This window comes from Penicillium oxalicum, chromosome VII (genome assembly GCF_001723175.1).
Source record: "Penicillium oxalicum strain HP7-1 chromosome VII, whole genome shotgun sequence".
Taxonomy (NCBI): Eukaryota; Fungi; Ascomycota; class Eurotiomycetes; order Eurotiales; family Aspergillaceae; genus Penicillium; species Penicillium oxalicum.
In genome coordinates this window covers 2,020,308-2,034,567 of record NC_064656.1, presented here as the reverse complement: position 1 = coordinate 2,034,567, position 14,260 = coordinate 2,020,308, and the positions used below count along the sequence as shown (strand labels likewise).

Below are 14,260 nucleotides of genomic sequence, written 5' to 3'. Positions count from 1 at the left end.
TCGCGCGGCCGATGGGTCTTATATCTTCTTCTATTGTTATTGTTTCACATGGTATAAGGGCGTTCTGCAGCAAATATTGAAGTCAAAACGGCCAGAATTCTGCGAGCTGCTATTGTAATGATCTTGTGGTATTCGTGAAACTTCAATTCCACCTCCGATACGGTGTCGGCTTGAAGTTGTGCGACATTTCAGTAAGTGAGCGTGTCGCAACGACGAGTCCCGCAAAGCACATCATCTGTAATCCATGAGCTTTGCTGAATTTATCTCTAGTTGCGATTTGCTAACCACTCTATTACAATCAGCGGGATCATCGGTGGACTTGACATTCAATTCAGGTCCATTCATTCACGATTCGACCTTGCCTCACTCTTCTTTGGCCTTCTCGCCATGGCGTCAACACAAGCTCCTGCGTCGTCTGCGCCATCCTCGAATATCAACTCCCCTCTCCTCCCACCCGGCAATGGCCCCCTCCTCAGTGGCGCACTATCAGAATTAAACAGCCGAGCTTCTCCAGCTCCTGCCAGCAACGCATCAGTACAGGGTGCAGACGCACGTGCAAAGCGCAACAAACGGGACAGTCGCAAAAAACGGGAAGCCAAAGGCTTAGATCCCGAGGGCGCGCCTCCACCAAAGAAACGGACAACGGCGACAAGTACTGCGCGGGCAAGTTCAGAGCTTTCGATCTTGCGCCCGTTGCTACTCGCCGAGCCTCGTGTCTCTGATCGATTACCTCCACAACCACGCCAATTCAACCTTGTGACTACCAAATCTTCGCAGGTGCTGGGCCAGACGTGGGACTTCTACGAGGTCGTTGATAAACTCACCAACAAGAACGGCTTCCGCTATAGTTATGCCATTAGCGACCCTGGCTTCCCACATATCAAATATCGGCAGACGGACGTGGAACCATACCACGCGCGATTCAGCTTTGAAGACTCCCCCGCGGCGATCTTTTTCTCACAGGATGCACGGGCTGTAACGACGAGCGACGCATGGCATACTTCACGCGCAAATATTTGTGCTCGGGAGGGATCATATTACTACGAGGCCCGAGTCATCAGTGGTCGCGTGAACGACAGGCAGGAAGCTCCCCAAAAGGGCGGCGCTAGTGCATCCCCACGTGGCCATGTCCGGCTGGGATTCGCTCGTCGCGAGGCAGATCTCGACGTCAATGTGGGGGTTGATTGCTACGGCTACGGTATTCGGGACGTGAACGGGGAAGTTGTCAATCGCATGCGTTGCGAATTCTTCTTCCCCAAGGGCGAGGGTATCAACGAAGGCGATGTCATCGGCATGCTTATCACCCTACCGTCCCTCTCTCTGCACAAGAAAATCGTCGAGGGAACCTACGACCCGGCCGTGGATGGTGATGGATCCAAGCCAGTCCCCGAATCTAAACCCGTCGCTACCAATATCATCCGAGACCGTATCCCCTTTCACTACAAATCCGACTTTTGTTGGCAACAATCCAACGTCTTCTCCACGAAACATCTCCGCGATTATGCCTTTAACCTCAAAGAGACTCCTACTTTTGGACCGCCTTCCCCCATGAACAGCGAAGACCCGACCCTTCGCACATTACCTGGCTCCTGTATCACGATTTTCAAAAATGGCGTCAAGATGGGCACGCCCTTCAAAGAGCTCTACGCATTTCTCCCACCGGCAAGCCGTCTTGCCAACGGGACCAACAACCTCGGCATTGGAGAACGCGAGAATGCCGACGATGGCATGATCGGGTACTACCCAGCCGTCAGCTGCTACGGCGGCGGCGCGGTTGAGTGTCGTTTCGAAGGCCCATGGTGGGTAGGGCCCCCTGAGCAAGACGAGCTCGGTCATCCGGTCCGGCCCATGGGTGAACGCTTCAACGATCAGATCGTCGAGGATGTCGTCGCCGACATTGTAGACGAGGTCGAAGCCATGTTCACCTGGGGTGGGATCGATGGCGATGTCATTGGCAATGAGAATACAGAACTAGACGGTGCTGCACCTGCTGCGATCAATGGCTCGGAGATTCTACAGAATGGGGTGGGTGCATCGCTTGCAACGCCTGCTACCGGTGGCGGATCCGATTCGGTTGCGAATAGTAATCGCGCCACGCCAGCGGCGCTTCCCTTGGCTGAGGATGCAATGAGTGTTGGCACTGCCGGGACACCTGTTCATGTCGGGGAAGCTTCCGTGGCGGGAGGGGATGAGGATGTTGAAATGACATGATGTATAAGCTCCAGCTGTCTTTGGGGGTGAGAATTGATTATTTGGTGGCCGAATTGGAGCAAATAAAATGATACCACGTGAGCATTCCTCGGCGCCATGCAAACGGAACGGCAGGAAATGAGATACTGTATCCGCGTCAAATCTCGGGATGAAATGAAATCTTCCAAGCGTATCAGCTATGTGAAGGACAACAAAGGTTTCCACCTGAGACAGAAAAAAAAACATTTGGTATCATTGTAAATTGTACACTGGTTCTCACAAAAAGCACGGAATGGTGCTATTCTTGGCCCACCATCTTTTGGTTCTCCAACAATTCGCCAACATTCATCACCAGCTCATCGTCGCCGTACTGTCCAATGATTTGAATCCCCGCCACTTCCTCGCGCTCTGAGCTCCGGCCCAATGCAGAGACAGTGACGGGCACCGAAATCGCTGGCAACCCCGCCAAACTGGCTGGCACTGTGAAAACATCATTCACGTAAGCATCCAGGGGTGACGAGCCCGTTGTGATTTCACCCAGTCGCGGTGGGGGTGATGGTGCTGTTGGACAAACAATGACATCGATGTTCGTCGAGTTCGGTGACTTGGTCTCGTGGCACTCTGTTGTCGCGAATGGATGCGCCGCCGCGAAGACGGCATCAAAGTCCTGCTGCACGAGTCGGCGCACACGTTGGGCCTGGATGAAGTAGTTGTCCATCGCGTCCGCACTGAGACTAAAAGTGCCGAGAAGGATCCGCCGCTGTACCTCAGCGCCAAAGCCCTGCCCACGGGTGTTGGCGTAGAGGTAGCTCTCCGGTTGTCCGTCGCTGTCTGGACCCTCGGCACGAGTTCCGTAACGGACACCGTCGTATTTGGCCAGATTTGAGGATGCTTCGGCGGGCGCAAGCACGTAGTATGCGGAGAGTGCGTGTTTTGTGGCGGGGAGAGAGATTTGGTGGATTGTATGTCCCTGGCTTTGAAGGTGTGCAAGAGAGAGATGCCATGCTTGGCGAATAGACGGAGTGAGTTCGGAGATGTTGTAATCTAGCGGCACACCGATGCGGAGGGGATTTTGTGTCAATCGAGGTGCAAGTGCGGTTGATTGCAAGTGAGTGTGGATTCGAGATCGCGAAGGAGAGGTGATGCTGGTTGGATCACGGGGGTCGTGCTTATTCAAGATGGCTGTACAGGTAACTGTTAGCGAGGTGCGTGTGTCCAAAACAGTACTTGGGCATGAGAACATACTAAACACGTCTCTTACGGATGACGTGGTTCTTCCCAAGATCCCAACTGTATCTAGGGAGTTGGCATATGCCACCACACCCCATCGCGAGAGTAACCCGTACGATGGCTTGAATCCAACAGTTCCCGTATACGCTGCCGGAAGTCTGACCGAGCCACCAGTGTCTGTCCCCAGTGCGCTAGAGATGAGGTAAACCATCTCGCAATCAGCTTGTGCCACTCTCAAAGCAATTGTGTCTCTCCAAACTCACGCATAGCACTGCTCCGCGGCAACGGCTACTGCACTTCCACCCGAACTCCCGCCAGCGGAAAGGTCTTGCCCATGTTCATCTTGTCGCAAATTCTTGACGGCGCCAAACTTGGAATACACGGAGTGAGATCCCATTCCAAATTCGTCCAGATTGGTTTTCCCTGCAACAACAGCTCCGGCAGCCTCTAATTGATCCACGACGGTGGCATTGAATGGGCTGGTGAAGTGGTCAAGGATTCCCGAGGCGCATGTCGTCGGTAAGTCGCGTGTGCAAATATTGTCTTTGACCGAAATCAAGCGCCCGTCAAGAACTGACTTGGGCGTGCCTGTAACGTTGATGGTTTTTTTTCCTGATCAGTTGGGTTCAATTGCTAGGAACAAGCGGCTTCTCTTTCCGCACCTTCTTTGCGGCGTTGCTCTGCTTCCGTTACGCGATCAAGCCATGCCCCCGCGCGGGGCAGTGGTGTTATGAAAGCATTCAGTGCACTTTTGTGTTGATTGACCAAGAACCTCTCCGCCTCGCGTAAAAGGGACATGGATTGCTGTATTCGGGATTGAACAGGAGATATCACGAAAGAAGTTGAGAGTGACGGACTGGAAACGAGCCTCTCCGAGGCCAAAGGGCCCGTGCGCGGCAGACTCCGCCGGATCGGCCGCGGCTTTTCGAGAGATACTTTGAGTGCGGGTTGTGTCCATACACAAGCATCTGATCAGATCAATTATCGGCCTTTCATGAAGGGAGTGATATGTTTTTTGTGTGTATGTGTGTGTTCTTGGGTACCAGAATGATTGAATCCAATGTCAAAGATTGAGAGTGGCTACCAACTCGAACGATGATATGGCTACGTATGCATATTGTATTAGGGCTTTTCTGGTCCCTGCGGTAAGCAGGCACTGTGAGCTCAGTCTTGGAATGATCTCGATGCCTTTAGCTGGACTCCTCTCTCCATTTCATGTGAGTATGTCCGATTTTCCAACCCCAATGGAATTTAGTAGCTAGTATTTTTATGTACAAAAAACCAAATGAATTTAGTTGATGACTCCCAGCCCGGTGTTGTCACACATGTTTGTGCCTTGGGACACCGGAGCGTAACTATATTTTTGGACAGTTACCGTGTGTACTGGAATGGTCCAATTATGCCGATGAAATTCACACAACCCACCATCTATTCAAGTCACTGAGAAATTTGACACCAAATGAAAAAAGACATCCCTCAAGCCTACACACGAGTGTGATTTAAAAGACTCTAGCATGACAATAATGCAGCAAACACACTGTACGGTTCAGATCAGGTTCTCAGCTATGCTCGTCCAAGTCAACAGATTGTTCCTTCGGCCCGAACTCCTCAACTCCGAGAACCCCAAGACGTCATCCGACACTCACAGTTCCTTTCCCACCGGATCACCTTCTCAGCCACCTCCGCATTTTTTTCTCCTCGTTGAGACTTTTTTCTCTTACATCCCCAGATTTTCCAGGATCACACAATGCTGTCACGTAGCGCGATGAGAGTGTCTACTCAGACTACGCGCTCCCTCGGCGCTGCCGGGCGCGGCAGCCTCGCCGCAGCTGGGAGAGCTCTCGCTCCCAGCCAAACGACCGGCTGCAGCCCCGGCGCATTTGTTCCCTCCCAGAGTCGTCGATGTATTTCCATGTATGGCTACACACAAGCGAAAGCTCTAGTGTATTCAAAGTATGGCGAGCCAAAGGATGTTCTGAGGTAAGAAAAAGCAATTTGAGAAATCCAATTCCATTCCCGTCTCAAACAAAGCACCTGTTTGCTCACTCGAAGAAATCTCTCTGGAATCACATTCACAGTCTTCACAAACACTCCATCTCCGCTCCTCATGGTACCCAGGTGAACCTACGCCTCTTGACCGCGCCCATGAACCCCGCAGACGTCAACCAGATCCAAGGCGTCTACCCCAGTAAACCACCGTTTCAGACTCTGCTCGGTACCGCTGAGCCATCTGCCGTCGGCGGAAACGAAGGCGCATTCGAGGTGATTGCTACCGGAGCGAACGTGAAAACACTGACTAAGGGAGATTGGGTGATTATGCGACGCACGGGACTGGGTACCTGGCGCACGCATGCGCAACTTGACGAGTCTCAGCTCATCCGCATCGAGAACAAGGACGGTCTGACGCCGTTGCAGGTCGGTACAGTCAGCGTGAACCCGGTGACGGCGTACCGAATGATTCGCGACTTCTGTGAATGGGACTGGATGCGCGCCGGAGAGGAGTGGATGATTCAGAATGGGGCAAATAGCGGCGTTGGCCGCGCGGCGATTCAATTGTGTCGCGAGTGGGGGATCAAGTCGCTGAATGTGGTTCGGGAACGGAAAACGCATGAAGAGACCGAGGCCCTGAAGAAGGAGCTCAAGGAGCTGGGTGCTACCGCGGTGGTTACCGAAGGAGAGATGATGACGAGCGGGTTCAAGGATACGGTTGCCGAACTGACGCGGCAGGGCCGGGAACCGATTCGGCTGGCACTGAACTGCGTCGGGGGCAAGAACGCCACGGCGATGGCCAAGACACTGGCACCGGACTCACATATGGTCACTTATGGAGCTATGTCTAAGCAGCCGGTGGCTTTGCCGTCGGGGCTGTTGATCTTCAAGAATCTCTCGTTCGATGGGTTCTGGGTCAGCCGGTGGGGCGACAAGAACCCGGTGCTCAAGGAGAATACGATCAATGATGTCCTGCAGATGACGCGATCTGGCCGATTCAAGGACATCCCCGTGGACAAGGTTGAATGGAAGTGGAACTTGGAGGGACCACAGCTGGCCGAGGCCGTCCAGGGCACTCTGGGGGGATACCGGAGTGGCAAGGGGGTGTTTACATTCACCGGCGGGGATGAGTAGGCGTGGTGACACAATCACTATTGAGAAGATCATGAGATTTCTAGTGTATCATATTGTCTTTGGTGGTTCAAATATACGCGGGCAATGCCTGGCTCGATCTACGCGCTCTCTCTCTCTCTCTCTCTCTCTCTCTCCAACTTGCAAGAGTAAAAAGAAAAGGCTTTCTCAAAGCTTACAAAACGTGTCTTCGTTTGGAACACACCAAGTAGACCCAGAACTATCAATAAAGGTATGCAAAATGCACAGAGAGCGAAAAAGAAAACGAGCACTGGCCATCTAAGACTCACATTTCCAGTGCTTCTTCACCCACTTCAGAATGAGATCCGTGAGAGTAGTGTCTGGCATATACACCGCGCTCTCCTTGACAAAATCCACGTCTAGTCCGGCAAACTTGGCAGCCAGCGCCAAGTACGGCTGGACAAACTCGATATAGATTAGATCCACCTTCTCCGGCACATCTGTCTTGTTTGCGGAGACCATGGCTTGAATGCAATTCGGAATTTTATAGAAAGAAATCGGCGCATGGATGGTATCGTCTCCATCCTCACCGCCGTCGTCCTTGGTGGTGTACCCAGGTAGAAGATCGCCGCCAAAGTCGGAGGGTGGAGGGTGCCAGAGGTGCCTGGCGGGGGTCACCTTTCTTGAACAGAATACCCTGTTCAAAGAGCCCGTCATTGTCATAAACAAGTTCCTCAGGCCGGGCTACTTGATCAGGAGAAGCCAAGGGCAACAGGGAGGGCTCAGAGGTCACTTGGAGGCTAGACAAAACTTTAGCCTGCTTGTTCAACACCTCCATGATGAGTTGCACATTTTGGAATGGGACGTCCTTGACGTAGCGGAAACCATTCGTGAAGGGGGAAATGGACCACATGGTATCTTGGGTAAAGGCGCCCTTGAAGATGTCGAAGCGGATCGCTCCCGAGTTCAAAATGGCCACAGAGGGATTCTCGGTCGGTGTCTCATGTTTCAGGGTTTCAGCAAGGACTTCGCTTTCCAGCCAGGTATAAACACTGTCCGGGTGGGGATATGGAACCCGTGACATCCACAGGTCCTTGGGAGCACATGCGTGCACCTGATCAAGCCCAAGGGTGGTTCGTGACTTGTTGATCTGCTCAGAGACTTTGCGGCCCTTGTTGGTGTGGAAGTTTGTCCCATTCAACCCCGTGTGGTGGTAGAACGAGAAGAGATTGTTGTCGATATAGCGGCGCTTGAAGCTCACCTGGGACTTTTTGCGCAGTCCTTTACTGGTCGCAAGTCCATCAATCGACATGAACCCGATGGTTTCCATGAACCGGCCGCTTGCCAGTGCGACAGCTTGCGAGTCGTACTTGGCATAGTCCCGGATATGCTGATGGCCACTGAAGAATTGGATAGGCGTGTCCCAGCGAGTCCGGCGAATCTCTTCGAATACGGCCTGCCACTCTGTTGAGTGAGCGGGGACATGGCCCGCCACGAGGAAGAGGTCAACTTCTGGGTCCCGAATGGCTTCTTGGAACCACTCTTCTTTGATAGTCTCCTCCACACGCTGAACCACCGTGTTATTGTAGTTACCGGTAAAGTCGAAGAGAAAGCCAAATGCTACGATCCGGATGCCCTGTACTTTAGTGGTGAACTTTCGATAGCGCTGGGCCAATGGAACGAGCTCGCCGGTTTCAGGATGGTGGATATCAATATTCGAGGCAAGATATTTGCCTCGAAAATCGGGCACAGTATGCAAGAACTCGGACTCGGAGGTGTTCTGTTTGTACAGTTCGTGATTGCCCGAGGTGATCACGTCGATATGTTGATGACGGAGTATCTCTGAAAGATAGACACCCTTGGGCTCGGAGGAATCATAGAGACCGTTGCCTTCTACCCGGTCACCCGTGTCAACAACGAGTAGGTCTTGTCCATTCCCTTCTACTTTTTCTCGAATGCGCTCCGCAAATGAGATATAGTCACCCCAGTCCGCCGAATACGATGGCCTGCGACGGGTGGATCAGTTACGCACGCTCCATCGAAGGGAGAAGGCTCTCTGACACAGCTTACTCCTGTAGATGACCGGCTAGCCATCCGTGGGTGTCTGTCGTATGGAGGAAGTTGAGTTGCCCGAATTGGAGCTCACGCAGAGGAGCGGAGATGGGGGCCGGTGCGGAGGGTTGAGCGGCGAGCGCCGACGGGACAAGCCAGGGCAACACCGAGAACCGCATCCTGGTGTGTAGCTGGGAAGAAGAGAATGTGTCCCAGTTTGAAGGATCATTCAACCTAGGGGTGGTAATATTTGGGGTGATAACAGGTATGCTATAGTGATGGGAGAGTTCAGTGGAAATATGTGGAATTGTGAGCAGCAGACAAGCTACTGGGTGACCAGAATGAGCTGGGCAGCCCTCAAGGTTCCCGTGATATGCGCCGGCCGCCGAGAGCTCTATCGGAAGACAAGATAAGGACGGAGTACATGGAACTAGGGAAGGAGCCTTAGTCAATCTCAGTACCCAATACCTCAACTGGACCTATCCGGCGGCCTCCTGCGGAGTCATGTGAGGTACCGAGCAGTAATTGGATCAAAAGAAGCTTACAATCAGGTGACTCTGTGATGGGAGTTTGTATTGTTACAAAGGTATTGTAAGTTCGTGCATTCGTTGGTGCCAACTTTACAGGAACAAAAACAGACAGCGACATCTGCGGGTAACTTTGACTGGCTCTGCGATACTGTACGATTACCGAAGTAGCGGCCGGTGAGATTGATGAGCACTTCTGCTGACTCAGCGCCCAACATCTTCGGATTTGCATCTCAAAGATTCATGCGCGGGTTCCCTTCCCTTTCTCCAACGACGCCTTTTCGGTCTTCTGGTCTCGTGGTCTTCAATTGACTCTGTGCGGCTTCTTTCTGACCGTATAGACCCTTTTCATTACTCCTTTTCTGCTTTCTTTGTATCCTTTTCCTAATTCCTTTTACCTTGATTCCCCGCCATGGCCGCTCCTCGACTTTTCCGCCCAGCTTCCCGGCTGCTGTCTTCGCGCCTGTCGACCTTTGCCAAGCGTCCGGCCTTTGCTCCCTCCGTCTGCGCTCAGGCTGCTCTGCGTACTCGCAGCTACGCCACCGAGGGTGGTGTCAAGGAGGTCACTGTCCGTGATGCTTTGAACGAGGCGCTCGCCGAAGAGCTCGAGGGCAACGAGAAGACCTTCATTCTCGGTGAGGAGGTCGCACAGTACAATGGAGCGTAAGGAACCCTTTGATTCGCTGTTGGAAGGCAACGAGGCATGAGCAAAGAAGACTTGAGTGAAGATCGCATGCTGATCTAGTTTCGATCTGCAGTTATAAGGTTACGCGAGGCCTGTTGGACCGCTTTGGTCCCAAGCGGGTTATCGACACTCCCATCACCGAGGCCGGTTTCACCGGTCTCGCTGTTGGTGCTGCCCTGGCTGGTCTGCACCCCATTGTGAGTATTTTTCCGGAGAGCGAGAGCAATGGCGAACCCGACAGCACACCGAGACGCGGCGATTTGGGAGTAAAAGTCATGCAGTGCCAAAGTTTCGATAGGCTAACTTCTTATCTTTCCAACCGATTTAGTGCGAGTTCATGACCTTCAACTTTGCCATGCAGTCCATTGATCAGATCATCAACTCCGCCGCCAAGACTCACTACATGTCCGGTGGTATCCAGCCTTGCAACATTACCTTCCGTGGTCCCAACGGTTTCGCCGCCGGTGTCGCCGCTCAGCACTCCCAGGACTACTCTGCCTGGTACGGCTCCATTCCCGGTCTCAAGGTCGTCTCCCCTTGGAGCTCCGAGGATGCCAAGGGTCTGCTGAAGGCCGCTATCCGTGACCCCAACCCTGTTGTGGTTCTGGAGAACGAGTGAGTTTTTCAATTATTCCGCCCACCCAATGCCCCCAATCACCAAGTGTGAAACTATATGGATGGTGCAGAGATGGCTGACCATTGCTTTTTGCCCTTCTCCTACGAACAGGCTTATGTACGGTCAGGCTTTCCCCATGAGCGAGGCCGCCCAGAAGAACGACTTCGTCCTGCCCATCGGCAAGGCCAAGATTGAGCGCGCCGGAAAGGATTTGACCATTGTCTCTCTCTCTCGCTGTGTCGGCCAGTCTCTGACTGCCGCCGCCGAGTTGAAGCAGAAGTACGGTGTTGACGCCGAGGTCATCAACTTGCGCTCCATCAAGCCCCTCGACGTTGAGACCATCATTGCCTCTCTGAAGAAGACCGGCCGCCTGATGGTGGTTGAGTCTGGCTACCCCATGTTTGGTGTCGCCTCCGAGATCCTTGCTCTGTCCATGGAGTACGGTTTCGACTACCTGACTGCCCCGGCTGTCCGTGTCACCGGTGCCGAGGTTCCCACCCCCTACGCTCTTGGTCTCGAGAACATGTCCTTCCCCCAGGAGGACACCATTGTCACCCAGGCCGCTAAGCTGCTGCGGGTTTAAAGTTCTTTTCGGAGCGCAAGTGAGCGTGGCGTAATAAAACCCTTTTGTGTGTCTAGTACCTTTTCTCCCATCTTGTCTGTCTTCTTTTTCTTTCACCCGGCATCTACGACATATTTCATTTCCTTGGCCGTATCTCTCTCTCTCTCTCTCTCTCCCGCCCCCTTCCCAATCTTCTCGACCATATGATCGTCTCCTCCCCCCCCCCAATCATGTCACTATTTGCCCGCCTTGGAACTCCCTTTTTTATTTGTTCTTTTTCGATTTCTGCCTAGACAGATTTGAAAATAGTGTACGATTATCTTCCTTGATCTGGGTTCGATGAGTGTGTCTTGCAAGCGTAAGATAGACCTGTATTCCCAGTACCATAGACCTTGAAGCGGTCAATGGTGTACCTTGCAAAGACGACGGATTTAGGCTTGATGGTGTGCGAAAAAGATATCATCATGGCAAAAGAAAGAAACCGATAACGCCGACCTGTACCCCATGGAAAGTGAACTCCATTGCTCCATTGATATTCATGCCCACCATCGTTCATCTCCCTCTCTCTTTCTTTCTCCCGGCCTGTGAGTTTTCACTCATTGTTCCCTCTCGAAAGACTCTCGTCCATCACGACGATGGTTGGACACCAATTGCCCGACTAGGACAACCAGTATGGCACCCCGTCGGCCGTCGTGGGTCATAATATCCTCCTCCTTCTCGATCTCGCGCATATTCCTCGTCCGTGTCACTCTCTCGCTCTTCCCCCTCGACACCACGTACTTTGCCCTGTAGATCCCCACTGCGCCGAGATTCTAACTCTCGATCTTTTTGCACCGTGTCCATCGTCTCCTCGCCTTTGACCCCATTCTTCCCACTCCCGTCACCTTCTTCCTCATCCTCATCCCCCAAGACATTCTTCTTCACTGGCGCCGAAGGACCCTTGACCGTTGCAAACGAGCTTTTAAATCCGCCCTTTTTGAAACCGCCTCCGCCGCCTCCACTACCGCCAGGCTTCGTCGTTTTCCCTATCGCAGCAGCGCTTGCAGACGCCGTGGAGCTGGGCGTCGTATCCAGGACTTTCAGCCCAGCTTCGGCATCGGCGCGACGTTCTGCCCGCCGGGCCTTTTCGGCGGCGTTGGGGTCACGGGAGAGCTGTTTTAGATCTTGAAGGCGCTTGCGATGTTGGTGGTCGTAAGAGCCGATGTGAGCTTCGTATTCGGGGTGGCGCGAGTAGGACTTGTTGCAGAGGGTGCAGGTGAATGCGCTCAGAGCAGAGCGAGCGGATTCGGTCTGGAAGCAGAGTGGAGGAGATGGTGAGTCGATGAAGCTGCAAGTTGTGCCTCACGTGCGTATTGCGCATGCACACCTACCTTGGGTGCGGGATTGGTAAAGGCTCGCTGGCGAGAATTGCGTTTAGTTTTGGCTCATGCTTTCTCCGTTTTCACCTAGCGGACGAAGAGGTATAGATTGTTTAAGCGTACCGGTGCCATGATGTAAAAGTTTTCGAAGGGAGAGAGAGAGAGGCAAAAGCGAGAATTCCGTTTCAATGTTTCAAGCGAAGTGACGCGGTATGGTCCTTGAGTCTCCAAAACTGACGTCGGGGTCTTTTTGCGGGCTGGTGCTCGGTGGAGCTTGCAAATGACGATCTGCTGTGGTTGCGTCCAGTCAGAAGTTCCGGAGATAATTGCGGGATGAGAAGAGGGATTAGGTTGGGAGCAAAGAGTTGAGGAGAGTGAAGTTTGGCTGTGTCAAAAGATAAAAAAGAGAGTATGAAGCAAGCTCAAGATACAAAGAAACGAGCTTTGGTGAACCTCTCTTGGGTAATAGGTCTACTGCTTCTCGTTGAGTGCTTCGGTGATTCTTGGATTTGTTTGTGGCGGCGCCAACTTGCAAGGCTCTCTGCTCGTCTTGGATTATTTTCCTTTTTTTTTTCTTTCGGATCCGGTTTTCTTTTCCCCAACAATTCACCGCCTGTCATGAGGCTCAGTAGATTCTGAGATCTCTTGTCTTTTTCCTTTTCTTCTCTCCGTGGTATCTTTCTACCATTAGACCTTGTGTTCTCCCTCAAGATGCTGGCTCCAGACGCCAAACCACAGGATGTTGACGCCAAGTCCATCCTCTCCATGCGGGAGCTGGAACCGTCTCCCGTGATGGAAGATTACCTCTCCACGCCAGAGCTCGAATCTCTCGAAAATGGCGATTACTTTCCACCACCGGTCGAGGAAAAGCCCTCGCGAGTCTGCGGCGTATCGGCACCGAGTTTAGGATTGCGCGCGTACCGCTGGGATGCATTACGTACGTGTGCTGTTTGTTCATCCTGGTCGAGTGTCACTCTCATGGCGTTCGTCTCTTCCAATCCCTCGACTTTTGATCTAACCAGAAGTGAAAACCCCGTTCAGTCTCCGGCATTCAGAAGTACTCAACCTACCCACCCTCGGCTTTCCTCGTCCTTCACATTGTCAATACCTCGATCATCCCACTTATCACTCGCTCCGTGCCCGCTAGCGAGCCTTACCTGCTCCTCACACGACCCGTCTATCAAGCCCCCGGACTGGAACATCTCGTTCTCACCGTACCCATTTTCGCGCACATCGCGTCCGGTATTGCCCTGAGAAATATCCGTGGCGCGCGTCGTGCTCGTCTCTACGGTGCAGAGACCCGCGCCCAGCGTCATCTGCTTTCATTCTGGCCCAAGGTCTCGACCCAGGCGAGATTGGGATATCTGATTGCCCCGCTGGTCGGTCTTCATGCCGTGGTGAATCGCGTGACGCCCTGCGTGGTGGACGGCGGGAGTTCCGGAGTGGGACTGGGCTATGTGGCGCATGGTATTGCGCGCAGCCCGGTGTTCTGGAATCTCTTCTACGTGGTCTTCGTGACGGCGAGTGTCTGGCACTTTGTCGGAGGCTGGGCTACTTGGATGGGATGGAGAGTGACCACGGCGAGGAAGGAGAGAGGTATGGCATCCAAGGGCTCGTTGGAAGGGTACTTGGGTCAGCCGGAGAACCAGGATCGGGTCAAGCGTCAGCGCAAGATGTGGTGGGTGGTCAATGGTGTGGCGGCGATGGGAGCGGCGGTTTGGTTAGCAGGTGGTCTGGGGATCATCGGGCGCGCTGGTCGAGGAGCAGGTTGGGAGGCTCAGGGATGGGATCAGTTATACAGCCATGTGCCCGTCATTGGAGAGTGGCTGTAAGCTGTGCCGAAATACGATCATAGAATTTACGAGGGATGTCGTGGATTGATCGGTTCGGCTGCTAACAGCTATTTGATGGGAGAGCATTGACGATCTTGATGGCTCACGACGAATGACGGGATGTGCA

The 14,260-nt window shown here is 53.2% G+C and overlaps 7 protein-coding genes across 7 annotated transcripts; 4 read left to right on the top strand and 3 right to left on the bottom strand.

The window, feature by feature from the left end:
* Positions 1 to 387: 387 nt before the first annotated feature.
* Positions 388 to 2,211, top strand: POX_g09197 (uncharacterized protein; the record flags this gene model as incomplete). The annotated part of the gene is made up of 1 exon (XM_050117956.1): positions 388 to 2,211. One exon carries the CDS (start codon positions 388 to 390, stop codon positions 2,209 to 2,211), a length of 1,824 nt encoding a protein of 607 aa, XP_049966100.1.
* A 277-nt stretch (positions 2,212 to 2,488) lies between these two features.
* Positions 2,489 to 4,218, bottom strand: POX_g09196 (Glutamyl-tRNA(Gln) amidotransferase subunit A; the record flags this gene model as incomplete). Its single annotated transcript, XM_050117955.1, has 4 exons — positions 2,489 to 3,372; positions 3,436 to 3,611; positions 3,684 to 4,032; positions 4,083 to 4,218. 4 exons carry the CDS (start codon positions 4,216 to 4,218, stop codon positions 2,489 to 2,491), a joined length of 1,545 nt encoding a protein of 514 aa, XP_049966099.1.
* Positions 4,219 to 5,167: 949 nt separating this feature from the next.
* Positions 5,168 to 6,543, top strand: POX_g09195 (Enoyl-[acyl-carrier-protein] reductase; the record flags this gene model as incomplete). Its single annotated transcript, XM_050117954.1, has 2 exons — positions 5,168 to 5,400; positions 5,499 to 6,543. The coding sequence occupies 2 exons, from the start codon at positions 5,168 to 5,170 to the stop codon at positions 6,541 to 6,543; spliced, it is 1,278 nt and encodes a 425-aa protein (XP_049966098.1).
* Positions 6,544 to 6,819: 276 nt separating this feature from the next.
* Positions 6,820 to 8,732, bottom strand: POX_g09194 (uncharacterized protein; the record flags this gene model as incomplete). The annotated part of the gene is made up of 3 exons (XM_050117953.1): positions 6,820 to 7,179; positions 7,229 to 8,507; positions 8,572 to 8,732. 3 exons carry the CDS (start codon positions 8,730 to 8,732, stop codon positions 6,820 to 6,822), a joined length of 1,800 nt encoding a protein of 599 aa, XP_049966097.1.
* A 760-nt stretch (positions 8,733 to 9,492) lies between these two features.
* On the top strand, positions 9,493 to 10,964 carry POX_g09193 (Pyruvate dehydrogenase E1 component subunit beta; the record flags this gene model as incomplete). Its single annotated transcript, XM_050117952.1, has 4 exons — positions 9,493 to 9,743; positions 9,839 to 10,031; positions 10,094 to 10,380; positions 10,493 to 10,964. The coding sequence occupies 4 exons, from the start codon at positions 9,493 to 9,495 to the stop codon at positions 10,962 to 10,964; spliced, it is 1,203 nt and encodes a 400-aa protein (XP_049966096.1).
* A 606-nt stretch (positions 10,965 to 11,570) lies between these two features.
* Positions 11,571 to 12,433, bottom strand: POX_g09192 (uncharacterized protein; the record flags this gene model as incomplete). Its single annotated transcript, XM_050117951.1, has 3 exons — positions 11,571 to 12,270; positions 12,314 to 12,372; positions 12,425 to 12,433. The coding sequence occupies 3 exons, from the start codon at positions 12,431 to 12,433 to the stop codon at positions 11,571 to 11,573; spliced, it is 768 nt and encodes a 255-aa protein (XP_049966095.1).
* A 579-nt stretch (positions 12,434 to 13,012) lies between these two features.
* Positions 13,013 to 14,133, top strand: POX_g09191 (uncharacterized protein; the record flags this gene model as incomplete). The annotated part of the gene is made up of 2 exons (XM_050117950.1): positions 13,013 to 13,238; positions 13,343 to 14,133. 2 exons carry the CDS (start codon positions 13,013 to 13,015, stop codon positions 14,131 to 14,133), a joined length of 1,017 nt encoding a protein of 338 aa, XP_049966094.1.
* Positions 14,134 to 14,260: the final 127 nt, after the last annotated feature.